Source organism: Odontesthes bonariensis, chromosome 14 (assembly GCF_027942865.1).
Source record: "Odontesthes bonariensis isolate fOdoBon6 chromosome 14, fOdoBon6.hap1, whole genome shotgun sequence".
Classification (NCBI taxonomy): domain Eukaryota; kingdom Metazoa; phylum Chordata; class Actinopteri; order Atheriniformes; family Atherinopsidae; genus Odontesthes; species Odontesthes bonariensis.
In genome coordinates this window covers 34,486,397-34,498,926 of record NC_134519.1, presented here as the reverse complement: position 1 = coordinate 34,498,926, position 12,530 = coordinate 34,486,397, and the positions used below count along the sequence as shown (strand labels likewise).

The 12,530-nt window shown below is 40.0% G+C and overlaps 1 protein-coding gene across 2 annotated transcripts in view; it reads right to left on the bottom strand.

Moving 5' to 3' along the window:
- kcnn1a (potassium intermediate/small conductance calcium-activated channel, subfamily N, member 1a) overlaps window positions 1–12,530 on the bottom strand; it is a 113,299-nt gene that overhangs the window by 22,301 nt on the left and 78,468 nt on the right. For both annotated transcript variants that reach the window (XM_075484153.1, XM_075484154.1), the window contains exons 5-6: window positions 1,026–1,167; window positions 102–212 (exon numbers count right to left, since the gene is read on the bottom strand). In XM_075484153.1, coding sequence (XP_075340268.1) covers window positions 102–212; window positions 1,026–1,167 — 253 coding nt within the window. The remainder of the gene's footprint in view (window positions 1–101; window positions 213–1,025; window positions 1,168–12,530) is intronic.

The following is a 12,530-nucleotide window of genomic DNA, read 5'->3' as shown; positions in this document are numbered from 1 at the left end:
CTATCTTGTGGAGGGGGAAGAGTTTTTTTTGAGTGGTCACAAACGTTTAGACACTGCTGTATCATAAAAGTTAGTAAATGGAGTGATATACTGTGACTCACTCGTTTGCAGAGTTGTGTGTCCATCATGAAGTTGTGGACATGCTTCTCAGCCTTGGTCAGCTCCAGCTTCCTGGCCACCACTGCAACTACCAGCGCAGTGCAACCAGCGCCCTGTGGTACAAGCATATTGTCCCAAGTAAGTAAGTAAGTAAGTAAGTAAGTGCAGTAAGTGAACTATGTAATGGGGAAAATGTAGTAACTATAACTGACATTGAGTTCTTGCACTGCAAAAAATAGGGGTCTTCAAACAAGATAAAAAACACTAAAACTAAGGGAAAAGGTACTCAAAACAAGTGAAAAAATCTGTCCATGCAGCAAGATAATTTGACTTTGCAAGATTTCTTAAATTAAGATTGTAGGAGTCTTGTTTCTAGATTTAACAAAGGCAGTTTTGTGATCAAACATTTGTCATATGCTTAAAATCCAAGGAATAAAGTGTGTTTTCAGATATTTTCTGTGTGACTCTTGAATCAAGCATGTTGAGTTTGTTATTGAATCTTAAAACAAGATTTATTTTGATGAGACTTTGGAGGAGAAACGTAATACATCTTATTTTGAGTGTTAATTGTCTCATTTTATGATTCCCTGCCTGTTTGAGACAAAAAAGTAAAGTTTTGCTTGATATAAGATTATACTGTTAAGTTGAAGACTTAAAATAAGAAATTAATTCTTAAAACAAGAAAAAAATATCTAGCACTTCTAAATGTAAGGTTTTTTTTCTTGATAAGAACCAAATAATTTGCAGTGTGGATACACCATTCTGTACTGATTGTTGATAAAATTATATATAAGGTCAAAATTGTTTTCTCTTGACTGCAATACCAGTCATAGAGTGAAGTTGTTTAAGAAAGTTAGAGCTAAGGTTTAAATCTGTTCCAAGCAGAGTTGTACATTTATCTATCTGAGAACGAGAGGGGAACCTACCATGATCCCTGTAAGCAGACACACGCCTTTCCCACAGTATGTGTGTGGTACCATATCCCCATAGCCAATAGAAAGGAAGGTAATTGAAATGAGCCACATGGCTCCCAGGAAGTTACTGGTCACTTCCTGTTTGTCATGATACCTGAAACAATATATAGAGGCAGAGTAGGGAGACAGTTAGAAAAGCGAGGCACAGTTTTTCCTGGTAAGCATGCTGAGGAAAGTCATGGAGCTGTGTGAACCAAACGGGGGTTATGGGTGGAGTAGGTGGAGAACTGATTAGTAGAAATAAATTATGATGCACAATGAGATGCCTATTTACAAAACAGTCTGTCTAAAATGTATCAAATTCAGTTTGAAAAGCATCAATGAAAACATATCATGTGCTTTTGAAAGTGAAACTATCATTATTTTCTATTGTTCTTTGCCTTCTTGCAATTTCTTTCTGGGACATTTAATGGAGAAATAGGTTTTTATGGATGAGAAACCCAAAAGGCACAAAGGCAGAAAAATGCATTCGGGGTTTATTTCTTTTACTTTAAAAAAAAAATAAAAGTTGATTGAATGATTTTAAACCAAAACCACTTTAAATGTATTGTTTAATGTCTGTCAGTAAAAAAAAGTAAAAACAATGGGAGGGGACATTCAGAGAATGGATGTAATGATCAGAGATAAGAAGTGGGCAGACATTTTTAGAAAGCATTTTTTTAAATGACAGTGAAAACAGACATGTTGTAATGCATGGCTGGCAGGAGAGCCACAGGGGAAACTTATTTTCAAAAATGCAACCCTTGAAAATCTGTCAATACATCCAAATTAACAGTTGGCTTATTGGTCACAGTTTGCAGCAAATCTTCCTCCAGACAATATGCTGCTCTGAAAAAAAGAGTTTGGCAAAGCAACCCATCACTTCAAACTTGTTTGCTTGTTCAAAAATAGCTGACAGCCATGCTTGAAGTTTCAACCGAAAGACTAACAAAGTCTATGCAAAAAGAAAAAAAAAAATTCTATAAAAAGAAAAAAAAACTGTAGAAAGCCGCAGAGGATGACGTACCAATACCTTCTGGAGCAAGACAAAAGTCCAGTAAAGAGGTAAATCTGCTACATCTTCCCACTCACATTCACTTTGCCAGATTTTAACCAATGGGCTGTCTAGGAGGAGGTCAAAGAAAAATAAATTTTTAACTGAAAATCGAATATTGAAATATTAAGCACAAAAAAACTAGCAAAACTAGCAGCCTGAACATAAAGACAATTTAGATTTAGTTTTCATTTTTGGTGTTTTGTTCATATTCTCTCTTAAAAATTAAGTGGGCCAATCACGAATTTCTAAATGTCAAATAAATTAATTAGAAATAAATACATCAATTATAGAATAAATAAAGAACCAGTCAATATAATCATTGCACAAGTACAGAGTAGAGAGCAGGGGGCCACTTTTTTTTTCTGGTTTTGAAGGAATGCCAACTCTACTTTCTCCTCCAAGACAGTTCATTGCTATCGGAGACTATAAGTGATCTTATCATGCTATCTGCAGCTTTAAAACTACAACTCCTCATTTTCATATTCATGCTCAAAGTCGGGGGGAAAAATGACCAAAAGCATTTTTGTCCCACAGAGTTGTGCGGTGTGGCTTTGTGAGATTCAAAGTTTTCAAATGACATGCAGAGAAGCAGTCTGTACAGTACCATGCAGGAATAAAAAAGATGTCTGCATCCTGCATGCTTCAAAGCCAGTATATTGAGAGCAGGGCTGTGATAGGAAAACCTGGGATTCCATTTTGATTAAAAAAAAGCCTCTGACAAATACTGAAGTGTGACCATGTGCAAGGGTATTGTCCCATCTTCTTGGGCAAGTGTGAACAAGTGAGTTTGGGATTGAATGACTAACAATGTAAAAAGCTCACTGAATTTGACACCCCTGTCTCTTTTACCTGCATCCCAACACATCACCACCCTTTGATAGCTGCCAGGGGGCTAAACTTGATCATCTGGCTAAATTTTGTAATTAAAAGCTACTTGTTTGTTAACTTTATTCATCTTGTAATCAAGGCGAGTCACGTCCTCGAGGCAGGCAGAAATGTGCATTGTGACCAAACTTCTACATTGGTTTTCTCTCCGATGTAAATAAAATCCATAAATATGGTTGTCAATATGCCGAAGTTATATTGCTTCCATTTTTTTTATAGCCAGCTTTAAAGGTGGATGTGGCTGTCTACTTTCATATCACATATTTCAATGATTCTCTACTCTGAAAAACAGCTGTAGACAGCAGTGTGGGTGTGGACAGAGGCTACATGGGGTCTTCGTTAATAGTGTTCGAGTTTTGAAGCTCTCAATATACTGTGTTAAGTTTTGGAGTAGCACGGAGAAGAGCTGGCACCACTTTCAACCTGTACCAGGACAAGATATTTACAATGTGAAGAGCATTTAGTTTATCCCCCAGTGTTAAAATCTTCCTGACACTCACAATGAACGCATCCTTCCTGGATTATTCACTCAAATGTTTAAAAAATGATCTCATCTATCCAGTGCTGTATATCACACTGTGATAATACATCAAAATAAGCTCAAGAAGTTCTGCTCTGTGGTGGGCTCAGGGAGAAAATATAGAATGACCTACATGGTTTAGTTTTTGTAACAAAACAGGACAACAACAATGGAAAATAATTAGCATTAGCCTCAGGATAGCTTCAACAATCTGCTCAAATTAAAATCAATGTATCAAGTAGTCCACTCAGCCTGCAACCAAAACAGGGACATTTCCTTTTTTTGGGTAATTATGAACAATTCCAGTCATTTAATCTTTTAACTCCCAATGTCTACAGATGACCTCTGGTTAAATAAGACTGGTCCTGCGTGACCAAAGCTGAATAAATATCCTCTGAATGAAAAGAACGGTAATGATGGATCAAATATGAATGAGCTACATATATTTCTTTGCCAACATGCCCACTCACACACTTTCTGTCTCTCTCTCACACACACACACGCAAACTGTTTTGTTTGTTGTTGTTTGTTCAGGAACAAAACAATTTATGAACAAAAGGAACGTCTTTGTCGGTGCAATAATTTCAAATACTATGAATGTAACATTGTGTAAATAGCTTGTGTCTCAACACTTCTCAGTGAATGCAGTTTAGGTGTGATTTTCACTCGTTATCTCTTTAACTGAACCACCTCACAGGGATGAAATCTGTGAAACTGCTTCAATATGCATAAATGTCAAGGCCGGTCTGTTTCCAAAGAAGAAAACTATTTGAGGTATTATGTATATTTAAATTTGTTACTACTGTCTTCAAAAATATATACTGTATATAAGGAAAAAGAATCTGGTTGTACACCAATATCTGTATTTCAGATTTCCTCCAGGAGAACTGCAGCACTGTCTGTGTTTCCTTTCTCCACTGGTCAGCTACTACATCAGATCACTGTAGAAGGGGGGGGGGGGGGGGGGGGGGTTAAACATGAGCAGATTGAACTCAAAGTAATGATGACCTAATTTGAAAAACTGCAAACCCAACAGCGTCTTTACAGCACAGCCAGTCGGCAAAGTAGGCAAGCAGGCAACAGCAGCAGCACAGGAGGGAACATGTACTGTAAAAATAATGGGTTACTGATTGGAAAGTCACAAAAAGTTGTATTTGTCATAGACAAAGAAGTTGTTTCTACCAGCACAATATAAATGTTAATGTGTATATTCTTGAGGAATTCTACATTTTGTAGTATATGCAACTATAATCTATTTTTGTAACTTGTTCGCTAAAAAAGCTAACGTGCAACAAAAGATTGGTGCCAACATCTACAATAAAAAAGGCAGAGGGCAGAAAGTCAAATCTGCAGCTCTCTTCATCTCTGTTCACTGAATTCTTAAACACTTGAACAGTTAAGGGGCTCAATGTCACAGTGACCCTTCATTTGAAAATCAAACACATCAGAATGGCAGTGCCAAAAGGTGTCTCCTAACCAGGCTTAAGGTAATCCAGACAAAACATAAAGAAAATTCTGTCTTGCTGTGTTGCTGCTATGGGATATAAGCTTTACATTAAGTGTCTGTTTCTGGAATTATTCATGCAAAAAGCACAACACTATTCTTGTTATAGCGGAAAAGATACTTCATTGTACCAATGGCAATAAGACATGCATGTTAATAATGAACTAAACACAATGGCCCTCATTTATAAAGCCGTCGTAGAAAGCATCGTTGATATGAGCGGAGAACTCGTCGTACGCAGAGGCTCAAGTGAGATTTACAGAACATGCGTACCACACCAATCCCATCGTAAGACCGAGCGGCTGTTGATAAATCCGGCGGCTGAAATCCATCGTAATGATCCTAACCACGCCTTCTACAAAAGGCCGCACCTCTAGAATTTGCGACAGGATAGACGAAAGGCGGCAGAGAAACGCTGTCAACAGCGTTGGCGATGTAAATCGCAGACCGGACGAGTTATGTATTTTCCCCTACTGTGATGGTCAATAAAATGTGATGAACTCCAGATTAAATGAAATCTAAAATTGAACGATGTTTTACTTTTTCTCCAATAAGATCAGTAAGAAGTGGGGGGGGGGGGGGGGGGGGGGGGCTCCGATCCAGGTTTGGATTTGAGTGCCTTGGAGGAGAGGGTGGCTGGCCTGATCGGAGCTATGTCTTTGCGTATGCGCAGTGTTAAAGCGCCTCTCCTGTACGGCTCATAAGCCACTCATTATTTTCCCGAAAGAAATCCTGCCGGTCCCGGAACACTCTCTCGCGCCTGATGCGCGCGTTCAGGTCCTCTAACAAAGCCAGATCTGCCATCGTTTCGCCATTACCGCGCCGCTAGAATCAGCTCTTAAATAGGCGGTTGAATAATGAGCCATCACTCTTCCAATTACGGAGTTGTACTTGTTTAATTTTTTTATTTATTTAATTTGCGTTTATGTTTATATTTATGTTGAAGTCAAATAAAACATGGGCCTTCTTTGAAGTGATAAGTCTGTAATTTTAACCTAGGGATTTGTTGCGACTCATGAGGCACGCACTAGTGACGCTGCTGTTTATGTATGCTATTGCAATCACCTTAAGTCAAAATGGAAAAGTGCGTACACGGCTTCAGACCTGTCGTGGCGAATTCATCTTTCCTGCGCTCACGATGGATTTGATAAATGCCAACCTTTGCGCAGAAAAGAACGTACACACGACCTACGCATGTTTTTCGTCTTACGCAAGTTTGATAAATGAGGGCCAATGTGTTATGGTCAGCCAATTAAGATGGATTAAGATTCTCTGGAATTAACAGATAGAGTACTCTATTACATATGTTTCAACGTACTAGCTTGGAGGTACCACCAAAAAACCCAGCAGCACGTTGTGGTAATCCTCAACTGCAACCGCAACTACGCATTTATAGATTTGCTGAGTTTTTTGCGCAACCTTCAGGCATACAAAACCGTTGAAAGACCACCACTCCAACTGCACTGCCTGTTCCGTGCACTTGGGCACAGCATTCATCTTTTGTTCCCAGTCTTCCCTCTGCATTCAGTCTTTCATCAAACATGTTGTACCTTCACCCACGGGATTGAGTCTCGTTTTAAGGTGGCACTTGCTCTCAGTTACAACTAATTCAGGCTTAAAGTGATGGTTCGGAGTAGATTCAACCTGGGGTCATTTGAACCGTGACATCCAGCCAAGTAGCCCACCTGAAGTTTTTTCGATCTTGGCTGAACATCAGCTGAGTTACTGAGTTATCCCGAATAGCTTAGTACAAGCGCTAATGGAACCTGGCAGTATCTCCAAAATTACCACACTAAAATCACATGCCATGACACCAAACTTCTACAGTAGTACAAATATGGTCTGTACTCACAAAACGATGCATTTGGAAGTTTGTACATAGTCCAGGAGTTTATTATTATCAACACAAGCCTAATAGCTTCTCTGCTGCTAAAGCTGCGTCAACGTCACTTCCATGATCTGGGAGCTTCAATGTAAGATGAGGGTTGATCTACTACTGTAGAAAACAAAGCAAGGCTGCTCAATTTCTCCATTGATAAAATAAATTCACAACTCTACAACATAAAAATTCATAAAAAATCATGTAGAATAAAGCATATACTTTGTTGTCTACAGTAGTAGATCAACCCTCATCTTATATTGAAGCTCCCAGATCAAGGAAGTGACGTCGACGCAGCTTTAGCAGCAGAGAAGCTATCAGGCTTGTGTTGATAATAATAAACTCCTGGACTATGTACAAACTTCCAAATGCATCGTTTTGTTAGTACAGACCATATTTGTACTACTGTAGAAGTTTGGTGTCATGGCATGTGATTTTAGTGTGGTAATTTTGGAGATACTGCCAGGGTCCGTTAGCGCTTGTACTAAGCTATTCGGGATAACTCAGTAACTCAGCTGATGTTCAGCCAATATCGAAAAAACTTCGGGTGGGCTACTTGGCTGGATGTCACGGTTCAAATGACCCTAGGGTGAATCTACTCCGAACTCAGAAACACATGCAACGCTTATGTTCCATACATAGCTATTTGGAACTGCAATTGTATCTAAAAACAAAACCTGTGTTTTTCCGTAAGCCCTCAGGTATTTTATGTGGTTATGTTTTGCAAGTCAAACCAAAAAACTAAAGCAAAGGGGAAAGAGCTGCAGTCACAGATCTTATCACAAGCCGAAATTGGGACTCCAACACAGGCCTGATAGCTAACACGTTTTAGCCCCATTCACCACACCACCAGCCTACCTTCTAATAAGGTAGGGCTAATTTTGGGGCGGCCGTGGCTCAGTGGGTCGTCCAATAACCAGAAGGTTCCCACTCTCGCCGCTCAAAAAAAAAAGATTGGTTGACTGACAGCTGAAGGGGGGGGGGCAGTCCATTTCCTTGGCACTGCCGAGGTGCAAGGCACCGTACCCCCATGCTCCCCGGGCGCTGTGATTGGCTGCCCACCGCTCCAGTGTACGGCATTTGTCTCCATGACTGTGTGACCCTGTGCATGTGTGAGTTCAACAGGTGTCAACCTGAATGAGTTAAATGCGGAGGAGTAATTTCGTGTGACTATACATGACAATAAAGTAATCTTAATCTTAATCTTAATATGGCTGTTTGTTGGTTGATAACGTTGATATTCAAGTGTGACACTGAAGTAGTTCACACGTGTCTGAAAAGATAAAAATCACCTAATTTTAAAACAGCAATTACCTAAGCACTGAACAGAGACACTACATGATCTTTCAGTTTGTAGAAATATCAAATTGAAGTGAACTTTACTGGCCACTTGTATGAATCATAAGATGTTTAGAAATTCTTAGGGGGGGCTGACTGTTATCTGACAAAGCAGCTGATTGTTATGTTACACCGTCTATGCATGTTATTGTTGTATATTAGAGGGATGGTGTGGATGCTGGATTCCATCTTAGGACCACGATACAGAAACTCTTTACTCCCCTCATTGTCATTTGTCTATTCAGTTCCATTCTTAATTGCATCTTAGAAGTGTTTTTTATCATATGACATGATGATTAATTTAATAAGTAGTATAAGACCAGGTGATGGACTGACAACCTGTCCAGCATGTGCCCCACCTTTCGCCCGAAGTTGGTTGGGATGAGCTCGAGCCCCCCTACAACCTTGACCTGGTATAGAAAATGGATCATTAGATGGATGATGAGTTAACTGATTCTCTGAAGTGAGACTAGTTCAGAAAATTTGCTTTACAAGAGGGTTAGTGAACATAGACTACAGAAGCACAGCAGCATCAAATGTTTTTTCAGAACACTTTCTTCAAACTGTAGGTTGAAAATGTTCATTGCAAACCTACAGAAAGAAAAAGTAGGTCGATGGTTGCTGAAACAGAGTTTCTGTGCCAAAGTAAAACAACAAGGGCCCAGTTATACTCAGTGGCACATATTGTATCAAAAGCAGGCACAATGAATGTGTATTTGTTCTTAGTATGGTTCACTCTTACCGTCCGCTTGCGAGTTGCATTACATACGTGCCAACACGTTACACATATGCACTTCAAATAAACATTAAAGTGGCAGGGATGTGCATGGATGTCCTCACAAAATGAGCATTTTTTTAAAGAGACATTTTATGATCAAGTCATGAAACTGCAGAAAATCTACAGTCCTTGGTGAACCGAACATTTACCCAGAAAGAGAATACAGCACTTTAATGTACCTGCATTTCATTTTGTGAGGTTCATTCTTAGTGTCCCGTGTGTTTGAATGTTTTTAATGATAGGTTTGTTGTTGTTAATCAATCAAATTAGCTGGCATTAAAAGACAGACATGCTTTTTAGAAATTCTCAAACCAAAGTTTCACCAGTTAAATGTAAAAGGCATTTTCTGTCATAATCCGCATTACAGAATAACATTGCAAAAATTCAGTTAGTTTGTTATGTCTGTAAATGAGGTTATTTGGGTCTGTACAGACCCATACATGTGTGGTTACACTTGTTTCACTTGCACCTGAATATTTGATGTCAACCTTTGGTTGGTGTGAGACAAATCAAGTTGCACTGGTGTGTGTTTCTCTGATTAACCTGCTCTGGGGTGTTTGGATCTTGTGGCATTGACACGATACGGAAGTCAGCCATTGGGTGTAAGTGAATCTGACGAGTAACTCAAGTGTGATAATCTGGTGCTGTGCTTGAGGGAAAGTCAGTTAAACTTTCTGAAAACTTCTCTTTTGCAAATTCCACAGAAGTTTACGAGAGAAGAGATGGGAGAAACGGCTTTTTATCACATGGCCTGGAAATATAGTACTTTGTTTCAGATAACAAAGTAAGAACAGGAGAAGAAGAGAATTAGATAACAGTTAAAGAGAAAAAGGAGTGAGAAAACAGGGAGGCATGCAAGGGAAGCATGCAAGTGTGTAACAGTTTGGGCTGTATAACGCCTGCTTGCTATGGATAAGGAGAGGCAAAGGGACAGGGATCAGTCGTGGAGAGAGATGAGAAACCGCAGAGCATGCCACGATAGATGGGTGCACGAGCAGATCTGCAAGGGATCAGTCAAGAGTATGAGAGAGAGAGGGAGCTGTTTGGTTGTGAGATAGAAGCCAAAAGAGCTTAGTTAAGGAGCTTAGCTGAGGTAGGTTAGCTCTGAAGATGAACTGTATTAGGGAAGTGGGGGAAAGGGGCCATGAACAGCGCTAAATCTATCTACTGTAACATTAGCATTCCTCTCATCTCAGCGCTCCCTCTACCCTTCCATCCCTCTTAGTCCCCATCAGTGTGTGTCTTTCATTCCCCCCATCTAGGCGTTTCCCAGGTAGACTCCGTGTTTGTCCAATCTCACACCGTACTGCCCTTGGATTGGGTAAGGAGCACGGTCAGTGTGACAGTGTCAAAGCCGTTTAACAAAGGATACAAGTAACACACTTTTGGGAAACAAGCGCCTCCTTTTTCTACCTTTTCTTACTCGATATGATGAGATTGAGAAGTAAACATGAAAACATCCATGCTGTTTCCATGTTTACTACAGAGAGGGAGGAAAGGGGGAAGATAATCAGTTCATCAATGCAAACAGATAATGAAGACACTGCATTCAGCATGGAACAGTCTTCTGTTTTTAAGGCCCCATCCACACGTAGCCGGGTATCTGCTAAAACGAATATATTTTTCTACGTTTGGACCTGTCATCCACATGAAAACGCATAAAAACGCATCGTAAACGAATGTTTTTAAAAACTCCGGGCAAAGTGAAGATTTTTGAAAACTCCGTTTATGCAGCTGCGTGTAGACAGAGATAACCGGAGTTTTGCGTTTTCGAACGTCACAATATGCGCCAAAACAACAACAAATCTGCTTTAAAGTCTAAAGTGCGACCTTTGTTTACTGAAGAAGCATGGATGCCCTGAGAACTTTGGTGGTTATTATTGTGCAGGCGCTGTTTACTGCCTTGATTTTACACGCCCAAGTCGTACTCCCAGAGGAATGGTGTGACAATTTCGCATGTCCCGGTCCTCACTCCTGACGCTGTCGGAATTATTACGTCCTCATATCGAGGGGCAGTCCACTGTCATGCGATCACCTGTCAGTGTGCTCAAAAAAGTTGCGTGCACACTTTATTATTTAGCTGACGAGGGCAGATTGCGCAAAACAGCAAATGCATTTGGGTTGTCAAGACAGGTGAAAACGCAGATGTTCGGTTATGTGTGGAAGGTGTTTTTTTCGAAAACGAGGTAATGTGGATACAGATTATTTTATAAACGGAGGGGGGGAAATATTCGGTTTTAAAAATACCCGGCTACGTGTGTACATAGCCTATGTGTGTACAAATACATAGCAATGCCCATTTTTTACCTACCCAACTTTCAACTCTGTCACAAAATGTTGGTGTGCTAATCCCACGCAGAAATGACCACAACTACTCTACAGCATGTCTTTAGAACTGTTCTCTCCTTGAGCACTGGAACCATCTTTTGCCAACAAAATACAGCGTTTACCACTATAGAAAAATCTTTTAAGAGGAAGCAAAAAAAGCTCTTTGGAAAACCATTAAAACACCACAATCAATTTGTGAAGGGAGACAATGAGATGACAATGTGTGAACACAAAGAACAAGCCTTAAGCTTTAAGAAGAAACCTTAAGCTACTGAAAAATCTATGCAGTTGCTCCTAAAAAGACTTTTTGTGCAATATGAATCTAATACAATTGCATAAAGAGAGAAAGAAAGGAAATGAGAAGTAAGTTGCCCTCTAGCAGTATTATGAAGGTGATTTGAAAGAGAAGCTCCATTTTAGCACAAGTTTTCTCATCTTCCTCCATGTTCCAACACAACAGATAGCAAAGAGACGCTTGCTTCAAAGTGCTGTTCACACCATTGGTCTCCAATAGTCACCAAAAGATTTTGTATTTTTTTAGCAGAGGTGCGGTGCCACTTTAATGCCAACTAGTGGGCCTACCTGATTCTGCTTTGTGTTTGGGAATGATTCTGTGTTGGTTAGTTTTGGAAGGGCTGCCCCTTCTCCCCACTACCACCCCCACCATCCCATCCCACTCAGGGCAGCAGTGGCACCAGCTCGGTGAAAAAATGATAAGTTGTTTTTTTCCATGGCTAGAGAACGAGGACTCACATGGTATCCCTATGGAGCAGCATAATGGGGAAATAGAAAGTACAACAAAACATTATACAAACACACGCACACATGCACCCACACACGGACCCAAATGTGCATGCTTGCACCCATTCGTAATAACACTCAAAGTCTTACATACACAGTTCTGCCCATCTTATCCTGAAAATGAAATCAACGGACCAATGGCATGCACTAATCACTTAAAGTTTGTCACAGAGAATGTGTGAATTTTTCTGTGACCTAGCCAGTCGACTTTCTATATAACAATCCAGAGAAACTTTGGACGTCTTGCTTAATCATCTGTTGACGTCGACATTTCCAAACTGATCCCAGATACAGTGCAAAGAGTTTGGTGTGTGTAGTGCCAGGCAGGCCTGCACGATACCATCCATTCTCATTTTACTTTCTAAATTTCAGTTTCCTTTCAAGTAAG